The sequence below is a fragment of the Nannobrachium achirus genome (genome assembly GCF_963921795.1).
Source record: "Nannobrachium achirus genome assembly, chromosome: 1".
Taxonomy (NCBI): domain Eukaryota; kingdom Metazoa; phylum Chordata; class Actinopteri; order Myctophiformes; family Myctophidae; genus Nannobrachium; species Nannobrachium achirus.
Window position 1 is genome coordinate 43,506,339 of NC_137810.1, and position 16,578 is coordinate 43,522,916.

Below are 16,578 nucleotides of genomic sequence, written 5' to 3' on the forward strand. Positions count from 1 at the left end.
TTATATTTAGGTAATAGGTAGCCTATATAGTTATTTCTTAATTGGGTTAGATTGCGCTGATAGCTAGAGACTAGAGAGGAGAGAGAGAGAGAGAGAGAGAGAGAGAGAGAGAGAGAGAAAGAAAGAAAGAAAGAAAGACAGACAGACATTTAATTTAAAACTGTGAACACACACACACACACACACACACACACACACACACACACACACACACACACACACACACACACACACACACACACACATTTCTCTAATTTGTGACGCTTACACACCTGCATCATAATCATGTATCATTGTTGTCACCTGCATGTGCGCACAGTCACAGCGGGGGGTCCAGTGGTCTGGTCAGATTCGGGTGGTTTGGACGAATGAACGCTTTGAAACTGCATTCATTAAGCGGGCGTTTAAGAAACAGCTGAGATACAGAGGGACAGGAGAGGAGAGGAGAGCGGAGCCCCACCGTCCAGACTGGAGAGGAGGGGAGGGGAGTAGGAGGGGGCGGGACTGTTTGGAGAGACGGCGGCTTGTCCGCAGCGCCCATTGGCCGCGGAGAGTGATGTCAGACGACTGACATCACTGCCCGGGTCCAATGGCGTCGCGGAGCGAGGCAGAGGGGCTGAGGCTCACATCCAGCAGCGGATCATCCGCTCACACAGACACCGAGTCCGGCTTGGAACGAAGCGCGAAGGAGGGGCCGCCCGGTGAAGCCACACAGCACAGCCAGCCCAGCCGCGTCTCTGTCACTAAGTTCCAGTTACGCACTGACACTTCAGATCGCTGTAACTCCTGCTCTGTTGTTTGAGCGCCGAGTCCAAAAGACTTTTTTCGGGGGGGAGGAAAGGGGTGTTGAAAAGGCCATCCCAAACGGGACTTTAGTCCAAGTCAGCTTGTCTTGTGCACCTCCAAAAAAACAAAACAAACTGCTTTCTTTCTCATGCCTGTTCATTTCTACCAGTGTCCGTGCAAGATTTGACGTTTTTTTTTCTTCCTTTCTTGTCATCATCCCAAAATCAGTTGCAAGTCTTAGCTGCGATATTGCAATCGCGCGCAACGCTATCGACCCGCTTATAGCAGGGTTATTTCTTTATTTTTGCGCAATAGGAAGCACTGAAATAAATAAAAGATGAACTCATAATTCATGCGCCGCTGTTTTGGAGACGTATAGCTTCTACTGCTGCGGCTATGTAACCTGAAGATCCGAAGAGCACAACTCCCAGACCAACGACAGAGACTGCGCTTCTTGAGTTCAGCCTCGATCAAGAAGATTGTTGTTTTTCCAGCGGAGAGAGACAACACACCACACACCGAGAGAGATCGCTTTGCTCCGGTCGCCCCCGTCCTGTCCAGGTGTCCCCCAACACCAGGCGGGTCGGATCGGAGAGTCTCCCCGTCAGGCCGGGCTGAGCTGTCATGCTGCCCAAATTCGACACGGAATCTCTGGGAGTCGTCCGATCGCATGGAGAACACCACGGGCACATGCCACGAAACATGCAAGGTAAGGTCAGTTTCCTCCTGTTATATATTAAATTAAGACTCCCAATTTTATGTAGGACAGCTGGTTCTCAGATCTTTCCATTTCAAACTCCCAGAGAGTTGTACCATAACGCGGGTCCATTTGGTTGCATTTGTACAACTCTCTGAGTTTACAGACCTTTATTTATTAGGGTTCAAGTTGGAAATTCCTCAACAAACGCCACACTTTTGAAAGTAGGCCTATAGAAAATAGAGGGTGTATGGGGATTAGCGTTGTAAGGGGATAAGGTTTCATTTGAGTGAGTTTTAGGTGCCGACCGTGCCGCTGTCGCCCTGGTCCCCGTGTGCGTAAAGAGCGACTGGCTGACGGTGCATGTAGGCTAGTTCTGTAGTTAAATAAAGTTTTAACTTTATGGTTATTATAGCCTTGTTGCAACTTAGCGTTTTTCCTCCTTCCAGAACGTCCAGTTGTTGTAGCCTATATATTTTTTAGCTTCTGTCACCTGTCAAATAAACTGGACATTTGCTTGTGTTGTCACAAACACCAGGGACTATAATTCCTCGTCTTCAAATGTAGCAAATCAAACGAAACCTCCCGGAGGGAACGAGTTATGTCAATTATAACCAGTCAACTTTGTGTGTTAATTCTGGTACAAATTATGATTGTTAAATTTATTGCGCTTGATCCTCAAAATCCTTTAATCCTTTTTTTAAGAAATCCGCATCCGTTTGTTCGTCTTTCGATGTGTTTTTGTTGTTGTTGTTTTGCTAATTCTGGATTTTCTTGTTTTTTAAACGATGCATATTGAGATAGACGAGCAGTTCTAAACTTATATATTTTTTTAATACGTTATGATGACAGAAATCTGAGCAGCAGTTGCAAATGCAATTCTATCTCACTAAAATAAGTCCACGAATGAGATCTGAAATAAACCCACAGTGTATGAAACAGTAGCCTCCACGGTATAGTGAAGGCACATTTGATGCACTGATTAGACTAGATTTAATTATTTAGTTCTCTCTCAGTTGACCAGATCATTAACTCTATAAATCACTGCCTAGAAGGCTATTCAATTACATTTAAAAATAATGTGACCTTGTGTTTTTATTTATTATCATTTCTGTTTGTTAATTTATAAACGAGTTAATGCAGAAGTTTTCAGTTGATTGTAAAGTGAGGATTAACTCTTCAAATCCCACAGAGCGGCTATAGGTCATGCACTCACTCATTCATTCATTCATTCATTCAGTCCACAGCCATATAAACCCTTGCAGATCAATTAGACCGACCCTATAGTTTATGGACAGGTTGATAAGGACGAGGAGTGGTTTATACAGCCTTGATCTGTGGTTTACGCACGCGGGGTAAAAAAGAAAAGAAAAGAAAAAAATAAATCAACAAAGTAGCAGGGATTTAGAACGGATCAACATGTGTTAAGTAGGCCTATACACTTGTTTTTTTTCCCGTCGAAGTGGAAGTACAGCGGTCTGCATGCAGGTGTAGAGCTATCCCGTTATATTGGATTGGACACCGTCTATCGCTATACGAGGCCCTGGTAATAACATTTTATATTCGTTATTTTAATTCACTGTTTCCCAAACACTGGGTCGGGACTCGGGACCCATTTGTCGCTCGCAGACACATTTTTTATGGGTCCCTTAATTTTCTACATTTTGTTATTTAAAAAAAAGAAAACATTCCCCCCCAAAAAAGCCAAGTTTTTCGTGATTAAAAACGTGTTTTTCTAAGTAATGTCATAAACAAATAAAAGAAAAATCTAAGAAACTCCATGAATTAGAAAACAAATGTTTAGTGAAAATAGCCCAAGAAGCTGTTTGCGCCACGTTGTGAGCTTGTAGATCTGCTATTTTCACTAGTTTGGGCAAACGTGTATAATTTCTGTCTTGGGTCACGAGCTAAACAAGTTTAGGAACCACCGATTTAAATCATAATCACAATGAAATCACATTTCAGTTCACATTATGTGTTGTGATTTAAAACAAAAATAACAACAACAATAATTCTAAACGAAAAGCTTTCTCGTGTGGTGGAGAACTTGTTGCGCTTGATTAAAAGTGATAGCGCAGATAGCCACTCAACCAGCAACAGAAATGAACACATATTTATGAGCAAAAGTGTTGCTGCAGGCCAGCAGAGAATTGTTGTAGCCTAATCATTTAAAACACGTATAGAGTAGATATAATATTGTGTCAAGGCCCCCGCCTTGAAAGCTTCGGGTCGAGTAAACAAACATTTGAAAAGTGTAATTGTGATTTTTTTTCCCCCCTGCTCGATCTTCGAGTGCTTTTTATTGGAACAATAAATGCGCGTGCACTCCTTGTAAAATGCCAGCCCAGGTGTTTGCTTAGCGCTGCCATTACAGTGCTCTTATCATCATCAATGCAAATGCAACTATTTCTGTGGAGTTGTAAAACTAATGCAATAAAATGACCTGTGTGTGTGCACGCATTATATTTAACAAAACCACACACAGGGGATATATATATAGGTCTATATATATATATATATATATATAGGCCTAGTTGTTGGTTCGATTCCTCAAGTCCATTTGGAATTTATTTTTTGAATAATGTTACATCTAGTTAAATATCTCTCTGTCGCCTAAAGAGCAGAATGTTTCTGCGTGTCTTCATTTTGTCCGTGGGCGGTAGGATAACATTTTTTTTCTCCTCTTCTCTCTCCTCGAATCCTTAACTCTAATATCTCGCCGTTTCCCACGCGATTTCACAAGACTTAGACTCATGAATATTTATGAGCTTCACTTTCATGCTGGTTTGCCCTGTCTGTCTGTCTGTCTGTCTGTCTGTCTGTCTGTCTGTCTGTCTGTCTGTCTGTCTGTCTGTCTGTCTGTCTGTCTGTCTGTCTGTCTGTCTGCAACCAGAGCGCCAACACAGAGAAATAAATGGTAATAATGTGCTTTCAAGCCCTTCCCAAACATATGGGTTAGGCTATAATATCGTCCAGTCCAAAATTACCCTACACATCAAATAACTCAAAGCATTCATTCCCCCCCTTTTCCCCTCATATGGAGGAAAAGTTTGACAAATTAACATGTTGGAATTTGGAAAATAAATTGCTTGCATTGAAAGAGATTCTGTGTGTGTGTGTGTGTGTGTGTGTGTGTGTGTGTGTGTGTGTGTGTGTGTGTGCGTGTGCGTGTGCGTGTGTGTGTGCGTGCGTGCGTGCGTGCGTGCGTTTTCGCATGGATTTCGCAGCCCCTCAGTTTAAAATGATGGACTATTCTTATGACGAAGACCTCGACGAGATGTGTCCCGTTTGCGGAGATAAGGTTTCGGGATACCACTACGGCCTCCTCACCTGCGAAAGTTGCAAGGTTGGTACAACCCCATCCACCCCCCATACCCAGTTGTTCTCAAGTGTCTTTTATCATGTCAAGGACCCCCAAATTGATATGTATTTTAGCCGCAGAGCCCCCCCCCCCATCTGAAAGATGAAATTAGTTTTCAAGAGATTTTGATTATAGCCGATCTAAAGCTCACAAGTTGTAAGCTAATGGTTGTAGATTGGCTGTTTTCAAATAGCCGATGTATAGGATTCAAGTAGCTGATGCTACTTTTGACCCCCTATAGAACCCCCGCCAAGGACCCCTGGGCTGGAGGGGGTTCCCGGACCCCACTTTGAGAACCACTGCTGCTCTAGTCCCACTTTCACTTTTCACTCAGTCACCCTACTACTGTATGTGTACTCCTACTAACATGTTATTACGTTATGGAAAAGTGTCCTAAGTATATAATAATGATAAGTGTGGAATACCAGTGTTTTTTGTGCGTGCGAGCTGCAAGCGAAAGCAATAAGAAGTTTAAACTGACCGTCCACGCTGCAAAACCTTTGCACTACTCTGAAGAGAAGAGTCACCCTTTATGGATCCCTTTCTGCACTCTCTTCAGAGCTCCATTTGGTTCCATTTAAACAGTCTTCGGAGTTAAATTAACGTCAATGTTTTTAACCGCGTTTAAATTAAGACGGAGGCTTTTCACAGTGTATTGAGTGAGTGCTATACCCCTAATAGTCGGGGCCTGCCCGCCCGCCCTGCCGCGCACAAACACACAAAACAAAACAAAAAGAACTCCCCACTCAATGTTATCACGTTTCATCAAGTGCCTACAATATTATAATTGTGCTTACAGCGCCGTTCCTATAATATACCACTCAAGTTAATAGACTCGGAATACGGTCATTGTAAAGCAAAGTGCGGGGATGTCTCATCTATAATTTTCCTCTCTGTCAACAATATAATTGCCCCGCATGCATTTCCCCCCGGCCGCCTCTGATCGCATGCTCAATGTCACGCTAATAAGCGCCATCCTCTTCTCTCTCTCTCTCTCTCTCTCTCTCTCCCTCTCTCTCTTGTCACCCCGACCCCGGCTGTTTGTCAGTACCGTACCGGTGAAAAAGAAAAGAAAATTAAGCTTAAAGATGAATGCCTTTGTGTTAACATTATTCAGTGTAAAAATGGAAGCCCTGTGGTATTGACGCTGCGCTGTGCATTTCTTGTCTATGTGGTCATTATTCAAAGCAGATGTTATAGATTTTTTACCCCATATTATGACCTTGGGATGTTGAGCATTGTGCTTCAAGGGAGCCTTGTCAATGCCAGCCCTCGCTCGCTGCTTGCTGCTGCTCTTGCTCTGGTGGCTCACACACTTTCAAAACCCCCGAGTTGTTAATTTAACTCAGAGAGTGAACAAATGGACCCGAATGGGTCCATTTGTTCACTCCCTGAGTTAAATTAACGTTCAAGGTTTCTTCTTGTTTTAAAGTTGTAAGGGCGGTGTGCGTGTGTGTTGTTGCAGAGTCAAATTCGTTTGACACGTCTGTCAGTTGAGCTGAGATGCGGTGGGGGAATGTTGTGTGTGTCGCCCGCGTTGCGCATGTTCTCGCGCATGCGCGTGTTTGTGTGTGCGTGTGTTACCGTGTTAGTGTGTGTGTGTGTGTGCTGGAGACGAGCTGAAAAGTGTGCGAGAAAGACACACGTCTGTTTCTAACTGCTACACACACACACAGTACACAGTAAAACGCCGTCTAACTCTGAGAGTGTCAAAAAGACGGACTCTCTAGCGAGTTAATTTGTTCACGCGCGGCGTGTTCTCTTAACACAGGGTCCTACTGCGTGTGAGAACATCACAACGAGGCCTCTGTAAAATGCAGAGAGAACCCATCCTCTTCTTACTGACTGCTCACTTCCCCCCGGCTCTTAGAAAGAAGCCACAATGATTTGTTTTAATTTGGTGGTAATCCATCATTGTGTAAGAGCAGCGGATACCGTACGCCCCCTCGTATTTCTTTATTTGTCTTTTCCTTTAACGAGGGATATCTCATTCACGATGGAACTGAACATGTCATACATGGGTAAAACCCTTCGACCAGCTTTGTGGAAACCTCCGTTATTTGCAATAGGATGTGGCCCGAATCACATACATACACACACACACTCACATGCACACACATGGGCACACGCAGGCATGCACGGCATTGCACGCACACATGCAGGCGCGCACACACACGCACACACTCACACACCACCCACCGAAACACAGTAGTGAATAGGATTCCTTTATCAGGGTCAAATGGGAGCTGTGGCTGGGCTGTGGGTGGTGGAGGGGGACAGTGTGTTTTGGATGAAAGAGGAGTTGGCGCTCACACGCGGTGGGTGTGGGTGGTGGTGGTGGGGGGGCTCAATGTCCACATAGACCCACAAAGAGACACTAGTTGAACCTCTGTCACAGACACATGTGTGTGTGTGTGTGTGTGTGTGTGTGTGTGTGTGTGGATGCCCCCAAAAGCGCGTCGACGTGGCCGGCATTACCACTCAGACACAGACGCACACGCACGCATGCGCACAAGCACAGGCACATACATGCATGCCCACACACACACACACACACACACACACACACACACACACACACACACACACACACACACACACACACACACACACACACTATGAAGTGATCGAGCGCCATACACACACACACACGGACAGCAACTAAGACAAACAATTTCATATAGGTACACACACACACACACACACTCATGCAGTCGTGTTAGTTCTCATTACAGGCGGGTCTGTCAAAAGCGAACCAATAATAACCACAGCGTATATGTTAGCAAAACATCAACAAGCTTTACACCTCTCTACCGCCCCCCCCCCCCCCCCCCCTCTCTCTCACTCTCTATCTCTCTCACTCTCTCATATACGTGCCATATGGTTCAGGGTTCGAGAGCAGCCCTGTATTATTTTTTACTCATACTTAATAGTGTACAATTAGTGTACACTATTTATGTTTTCTTGCATTTGTGCTAGACAGCTTTGTTGTTTGTGACACTGTTTGTGTAGATATTTGGTAAAGAATCCAGTTTTTCGCTGTCAGTTCTCTTTTTCTCTCTCTCTTTTTAGGTGCTTATTTTTTGTGTGAATTGTTGTCCCTATTTGAAGTTAGTATAGAAAGTAAAAATCCTGTTAATTTAAATCACGAGAGACAAATAAACACTCACATTTTATTTTGCATTTGAGAGGTACTTTATAAGTCCCCAAAAGCATTTGACTACACTTAAAAGACCATTTGCAACTCTGAGTGTGTACAAAATGTAAGCAAAGGGACCCTCGAGGGTCCCTTTGGTTACATTTGCACACACGCAGAGCTAAAATAGCACTGAGGATCTTTCCTGTGTATCATCCGAGGGTACAATGTGCGCATGGCTCCAAAATATCTGCCAAGCCCTTTTTTCCCTTTCTCTCTCCCGCTGTTGATTTCAATTTTTCAGAACAACCTCGGAAAAGGGCAGGATATTATTTTCACGGTCGCTTGGGTACAAAAAAAACATGCAGGTAGAATTATGTGCGGTATGCTGGTTAGGGGTGGTAATTATTGGATCTTTTTTTTTCTTTCTTTTCTCCTGCTTCTGTTTTTCCTGTTTCGCTGCAAAATCCGGTGTCAATTCATCTCCCGGAGTTAAATGAACGCTCACAATTTTGACAGCGTATAGTTTAGTGGGTCAGGGTTTTTTCCAACCTTCTATTTTATAGTGCACACTAGTTACTGTGTTACCGAACGCTAGAGTAGGGATTCTCAGACGAAGGGGGAAGCATTTAATTTATTTAATTATTATTATTATTTTGTAGACTCTGAGATTCAGGTTAATAGTCGGGATTTTGAAGTGCAGGTCAAAATGTCGGTTGGTGGCATTGATAACGTGTTCAGTTGTATACTGTTTTTCTCAAACTCTTTCATGTCAAGGACCCCCCTTAAATTAATATGCTTTAGCCGCGGAGTTGAAAATATTTTGTAGCAAGGGACCCCCTATTTTTTTAAATATACCTATTTCTTTTTCCAAAATTGTCAAGCTTTTCTGAAAATAGCAGATCTACAGATAGTAGACAGGCTATTTTCAAGTGTAATCCGGTCTCCTTGTGGTCTCGGGACGTGCAGAACCGCTGGATTGCATGTCTTTCATAGCTCGCGTCTGCACTCATTATAGGAAGAGCAAAACGTATTGTAATGCAGATCCGCTTTGTATCGGGGCATTTCTCTGCCTTTTCTCATGGTTTTGGGGAGTTTTCACGTTTTGAAAACAAAACGGAAGGCTGTCGATCAGATCAGAGTTGCGTGAATATTCCCTGCCAAATAGTTTTGAGTGCAGTATCTTTTTAGTGAGCGAGGGGAAAGCACTCTAAGAAACCAGGACTTCTCCTCAAAGATTCATTAGATTACAAAAAGAAAAAAGAACAAATGATGTTTTAAATAATTTGTCAGATAGGTTTGAAGGGTTCCATTCCACCCTGTGATTTCTCATGGTTTGAACTATAGCCTCAAATTTTGGACTTGTACCCATACAGAGAATCAATTTGCCGATACGAAGAAGCAGACAAACAGTAACCTATATTGTATTCTATAGAATATTTCTCATCTGGCTTTGCACAAAATGAGCGTACTGTAAGAGAAACTGAGATGTTTCTAACCTAAACATACTGTAATACTTTATGTTCTGTGTTTTCTTTTACACATGTTGCAAAAAGGTCAGCATCAGTGCTACAGGTTTGGTTTAGACATTGACAGCAATGCTTCGTCTGTAAAATTGGAGAGAAACCTCTCTCTATTTGAAGCACAGTTTCCTCACCTTTTGGAAGTCGATATGGCACACTTAAAACATTTTTTAAACATGCTTCAGACAGACAGACAGACAGACAGACAGACAGACAGATGGGTCAGTCAGTGCAGATTGTCCATTAAATCTGTATTTTGAGATTGGCCAGATATTGACGGTAGCATTTCTTAAAAAACAAAATCAAAACAAAACATTCATGTGCGCACGCACACACACACACACACACACACACACACACACACACACACACACACACACACACACACACACACACACACACACACACACACACACACACACACACACAGAAAGAGAAGAGCAGGTTTTAAGGATTCTCCCCTTAGGTTATGGATCTAGAATACGTTAATGCGCCCTCCCCCCCACGCGTTTGATTCCCCCCTCCCCACTGCAACTAATAATTAATTCCACGTTGCAGGTATGAATCTCGGTAATCCCGGAACTGTGAATTATGGATATAATTTATTGGATTTTTCTGACTCCTATGCTCATATTTTTCAATAATTGAGCTCTGGGTGATAGAGCGATGTGTTTGTAAAGTCTGTCAGTCTTTATATGGGAGAGTGAATCACAAATGTCATTTTAATAACCTTTTAGAATTACATTTCCATCCTCTTTTAAAAAAAAGAAACTAATTGTATTGTTATATAGGATTATAAAGGCATTTATAGTGCAGTAACAACATGTGTGTGAGTAACTATATCACAATAGTTGGTTATGAATTCATAAAGTTTCTGAAGAAGTGATTTTGGTCTCCTTGCAGTGTGTATGAATTGAATACTCTCTGTGTGTGTGTGTGTGTGTGTGTGTGTGTGTGTGTGTGTGTGTGTGTGTGCGTGTGCGTGTGCGTGTGTGTGTGTGTGTGTGTTTGCGCGCGCGCGCGCGCGCATGTGTGAGTGTAGGAGGGGTCAGGGGTCAGGGTCCTCTTGAACATTTCAGAAGCTTTCACTTCTGCCATAGCAGATCTACAAGCTCACGATGCGAGCTTGTAGATCGGCTATTAATGATCAATCAATCCATTGTGTTCCCACTTGGATCAATGGAACTAATGTAGTAGATACTTTTACTACTTATACTACTTGTATTTATTGGTAGCAGATTGAAAACTCAATTGTTTAATGTTATTATCATTAAAGCCTTAGGCCTTATGACTAAACCTTTTTGCCATCTTTTACTATTTTGAGAAAAGAAAAGAAAAAAAAAACATTTTAAAATACTTCAAATAGCCGATCTACAAGCTCGCGGCTAGTTTCACTATTTTAAAATGTTTTTCAAAAAAGTCAAGCCAAAATGTTAAAGGTAGTTAGTGTTTCGCCCCGCGACTCGCAGTATCCTCGCGGTCCAGGTTGATATAACCACTGCACTGTGTAGCGTGTCGCCATGTCGTGTACAGGACTCGGCCGCAGCATGCGCGGTGCGCTCATGGTCGCTTATCCCAACATGTCCTTCTTCTTCTGCATCTGTCGGGTGTGAACTGTGAATGAGGCCAATTACAGATGCTGGGGGTGGGGCTGCTGCCGCTGGTGAGGGCGTAAGGAGGGGGGGTGTAGCGGGGAGAGGGTCACGCTGCGTTGACATCTTAATTGCTCTCCCTCCGCAGGGCTTCTTCAAGCGCACCGTCCAGAACAACAAGCGCTACACGTGCATCGAGAACCAGAGCTGTCAGATCGACAAGACCCAGAGGAAGAGATGTCCCTACTGTCGCTTCCAGAAATGCCTCACTGTCGGCATGAAGCTTGAAGGTACGCGTCGCACGCACGCACGCACGCACGCACGCACGCACGCACGCACGCACGCACGCACGCACACACTGGGTGTGTGTGTGTGTGTTTGCGACACAACACAACACTTTTGACAGCTCCATGCCTCTGATTAAAAATATTCAAAGTTATAGCAAAGGCAGTTTATGCGCATATGAATGTCCATTTAAATGCCATGAGTGTTCAAAAAGCAATAATGATATAAAATCGATCGGTTTTTTTTTGGGTTCACAAAATGTTCTCTAATGAAAGTGGAATGAAATTCTATAATTCAGCTTTTCATTTAGGTTTTCTGTATCAGCTGAGCTAATAATAAAGTGTTACAAATTTTCAGAAGCACTATCTTATTTTTTTCCCCCAAAACCTTTCAGTTAATTTACTCTTCAGAAGCTATTGTTAAATTTTCCAAAATAGCCAAAAAATAAAAAAATAAAAATGTTATACGACCACATCAAATATAGGGTTCAACTGCTTGAACCCAATATAGGGTTCAAGCAGTTGATAGCGTGACATAATAAACGTTAGATTGGAGGTATTTAGCGCCAGGACCGTTGTCCATAGCGTCACGGCGGGTGAGCGAGGGGACGGTCTGGGTATCTTGTTCAAGGGTACTCCGACAGGATAACTGGCTGTCGACAGACACACTGGCTGGGCTGTGGCGCGGGGATCAAACGGGCGTCCGTTTGGCAACAGGACATTTCTCTGTAAACTCGTAAGCCATGCTGGACAATGCCATATGTTATTCCTGAGAGAAAACCCCAAGCCCAGCAAGGCCAATACCCAAAACATCACACAGCGCTCACCGCAGCGGGGCCAAAAACAACACATTGACAACATTCACAGTTGAGTTAAATTAAATCAAACCGGTCTGGTTAGTCTAGTAATGCCAACTTCAGAGCATACTGATGTGTGGGCGGCATTAAAAACCCCAACATGAATACCCTAGACGGCCTTTATCTTTTAAAAAAAAATGATATTGTTATTTTGCAGTCCATCTACTTGGGAGTTAATTAATGGCCTGCAAATTCTTTTTGGCCATTTATTTAATAAGTGGCACGCCCAACCACTGTAGATCTGCGTCCAGCAGAAACCATGCCTCAAACAGCTGTAAACATGGCATGGGGGGAGAAAAAAAAAGAGATCCATGGTGATATTATTTGATTTTGTGTACCATATTTTTCAAGAAGCAAGCCTGTCTGTTTGCAATTATGGAAACTGAGAGCTGGGGAAATATGTTTAAAAAAGAAAACGAGGAGAAAAAAATTCCCTCTCTGCCCCTGAATGCCAGTGGTGACAGCGAGCGGACCCCCAGGACGACTATTGTTGGAGAATGACTGCTGCCTAGCTTCTATAGACATGCATGAGCTGGAAACCTTCTGGCCAGAGTGATCCATCCATCGCTGCACAACACAACACAACACAACAGACACCGTCCTTTGTCTGTTCACTCACAATAGAAGTCAGTTGTATGTGCTCCCCAATGTTTTAGCTGAATAATCGAAGTGCTTATGTGTGTGTGTGTGTGTGTGTGTGTGTGTGTGTGTGTGTGTGTGTGTGTGTGTGTGTGTGTGTGTGTGTGTGTGTGTGTGTGTGTGTGTATATATGTGTGTGTGTATATATATATATATATATATATATATATATATATATATATATATATATATATATATATATATATATACATATATATATATGCATATATATATATCATATTTTAACATTTTGTGTATTTTCATAAATTAATATCCTATTTGATCATTCTACAGCGTCACACTAAAAAACATCCAAAGTAGCAGATCTTGCGATACGTTTTGATCTCATTGACCAGCTACTTTTGCCTTTAAAAAAACAAACAGCTTTGAGCATTTGAGTTTCCATCCGAAATATAGTATCACTTTACGACGAGAACTATCTCTGAATCGCAATGGAAATCGTCCGACGTCAGAACGGAAATTATTATTCTTGGAAACCTATAGCAGCGGGAGGAGTACAATAGTCTTTTCCTGAACAGATTTGCATTTGACCAGTTCCTCTCTCTCTCTGAAACGAGATTCCACTGTTTGAAACGATCTGACAAAATGATCGCAGGGGCAATGAAAGGCAGAGCTCGTGATTGAGTCGTATTGAAGCCGTAGCCACAAAATGCTAACATTTCGAGAGCACAACCATCTGTGTTTTATTTTGAAATGGTGAGCCGTGAACGGCCGAGTATACCGTTTCATTTCCAAAGTGGTGTGTGTTATGTGTGTGTGTGTGTGTGTGTGTGTGTGTGTGTGTGTGTGTGTGTGTGTGTGTGTGTGTGTGTGTGTGTATATATGTATGCCCCTCTTTGTGGAACGAAACCTCTCATTTGTACAATTGTTCCTGAAAACCCAACAATAGCTCCGGTGCTGTTTAGACAGCGAGTGTGAACCGGGCTGGGGTTTGGCTAAGTGCACGGACTGGGCCCGCGCCGCATGTGCACTTAAAATGGTCAGACGGTGTGATAGATTAAGTGTGGGGCTTTGGCAAGCAGGGAGCAAGGAGCGGTATAACGATGATACTTTTGGCCTACCGTCCGTTTTTTGATGGCGTTGTGTTTGAATTGAACGCGGGTCAGAACCCTTGTTTAAACAGAATTATCCAGAAGTGACAGCGGCGGGCGGACAGGGGCCAAGCAACCCACATTCTTCTTCTGCTCAAAGAAAATATTTGAAATCAACTGGTCTTTTTTTGTTTCCCCCTTCCACACACATAGCTCGAGGGGCTCTGTTTCTGAAGGCTATGTGTGTCCGTTTGGGGTGGGTGGGTCGGTGGGTGGGTTAGGGGTTTATGTTGCCTGATGTTCATCATTATGATATCACTAAGAGGATTAACCACTTCCAACATGGACTCTATATTTTGGGTATGTCGACTCATTATAGGCGAGAAGTTTAAAACAAAATGTTAATACATGTTCAGGGAAATAGCTAAATTAGACGATCTACTAGCTGTTTGCTATTCTATGGCAACAAGTACAAGTCTCGGAGAGTGTTTTGTTTGCTACATCTTTTATCTAAATTCTTTAGTCAAAGTAGGTGTTATGTTTTCCTATAATATGGTTTCTAAGCAAAACGCTTCAACTTACTTACTATGCACCACAATGGAACATTAAAATGTATGCAAATCACATCCAGACTGCTTGGTTTTTACCCCTTGGCAGTCATGCTTTTTGCCCACACACACTCCTACCTCTTTTTTATTGTACATTCACATGCTGTACCTTCAAGGCACAGAGTCGCTGATGAGTCGCTGATCCATTCACAACGAGTCAAATTATCTTAAGGTTCTTCCATCGCCAACGTCTTGAGCAGCCATTAGCAACCAGCTCAAACCCACAGCCCTCTGACTAAAAGACACACATTATTCCTCTGTTTCGTCAATGACTGCCTATAATCAATAATCTTGAGTGGTTCTCAACCTGTGGGTTGGGAAATTATTTTGGGGGTTCCCAGATGATTAGCTTAATGTGCAACTTCTTTTTCTCACTCAACAGTAAATAAACCAACACACAGCTTGAGTTCTGCACATTTCTAAAGTGACAATTTAAGGTCTTTTAATACCTCTAAAATGACAAATTAAACATTGGCCAAATTGTCAAATATTAGAGGCAGAAATTGTGAAAATAGCCGATCTACATGGCGTTGTGAGCATGTAGATCTGCTATTTTCACAATAGAACCGTGTTACACAAAATGTAATGCCTCAACTCTTAGTGCTCCTCAGGGTGGAGGGTTCCCCAGTTAAAATATGATTATTTTGGGGGTCGTGGCCTGAAAAGGTTGAGAACTTTCTCAAAGGTGGGGTCCCGGGACTCCTTTTGAATAGCAAAATTGAATCCTGCTATTCAAAAAATCTTGAACAATTCTGACATTTTTGAATAATTATTAAAAGAACTACATTTACCTTCACTGCCTTGGCATGCAAATGTACGAGAACAACCGCTCCTAGATAAAGCCAGGCGGTCCAAGGAAGGAACGACGGAATCAAAGACAGTCTATTAACACTTGTTCCCTGGACCCCCTCCCCCCCCCCAACCTCTGCCATCAAGCTGCCATGCAAAGATAGATTAATTGCTCTTAATTGTGAATGGCCACGGGGCAGAATATGTTGCAGTGCTTGTCGTTTCATAGCGCTGACAGGAGGGTGGCTGGTGGTGGTTAGGGGTGTTGGGGTGGCTGTCGGGGGGGGTGCGGCGTTTGATTTGTTTGCTGGCGGAAGTTTTTCTGCTCCGGGGCAGGTGGGGGGCCACCCCCCCGCCCCTGCCTTGACCAGCCATGAGACGGACCGCCGCAGGGCTGGGGGGCCCTGCGGCGGTCCGTCTCATGGCTTGTCAGGGCGGGGGCCAACGGGGGGCCTTTGAGAAACAGAGCCTGTCGGGCCCCCTCTCTGCCACAACCTGTAAAGACCTCCCACACAGAGAGAGAGAGGCCGTGCACTCACACACACGCACGCACGCACATACATAATTAATAAATAAATATTGCTCTACATAAACACACACATACAGTAGAGCACACACGGATAGACACTCACATAAGGCTTGAACTGTCTCTAGATACAAACACACACACACACACTATCTCATACACACACACACACACACACACACACACACACACACGCACGCACGCACGCACGCACGCGCACACACACACACACACACACACACACACACACACACACACACACACACACACACACACACACACACACGCAGATAAACATGCATATGGTGTTTGTACATACATGCACAAACACACGCGCGGCGGTAAACACATACATATATTCATAAGCGGCAGACCCCAAAACGGCGCTATAAGAAGCCACAGGCTCTAGCCTGTGAGACCCTGTCGTTTGATTTCTGTATACACAATAGCGGTGAAAAACATATACGGTTGAGTTGATGTGTTTTTCTGTTGTGTTTGACAGCACTTTGCATGGGTAATGTACACTCACTGTTGTGTAGACTTTGAACAGGGATGTTGAATGTGGGAGAAAACGTGCGTAACGTTCCTGTTGGTTTGACCTCCAGGCTCGTAGGTTTCCCTGTTTGCTTTTCGCATGCAGCCCTCGCCGTTATCCACAGGCCTTCCTGTTTGTCGATAAGTCTGTGAGCCAATGGGAAGCTCCGTACGGACGTTGGGAAACCGTGTGT

The 16,578-nt window shown here is 43.5% G+C and overlaps 1 protein-coding gene across 2 annotated transcripts in view; it reads left to right on the forward strand.

Moving 5' to 3' along the window:
• The first annotated feature begins 666 nt into the window (after positions 1-666).
• nr5a2 (nuclear receptor subfamily 5, group A, member 2) overlaps positions 667-16,578 on the forward strand; it is a 112,880-nt gene continuing 96,968 nt past the window's right edge. The window contains exons 1-3 of one of the 2 annotated variants that reach the window (XM_080724754.1): positions 667-1,495; positions 4,711-4,829; positions 11,244-11,385. In XM_080724754.1, coding sequence (XP_080580880.1) covers positions 1,411-1,495; positions 4,711-4,829; positions 11,244-11,385 — 346 coding nt within the window. In that variant the 5' untranslated portion in view covers positions 667-1,410. Of the gene's footprint in view, positions 1,501-4,710; positions 4,830-11,243; positions 11,386-16,578 lie in introns of both variants that reach the window. The other variant, XM_080724755.1, reaches the window with a different exon arrangement.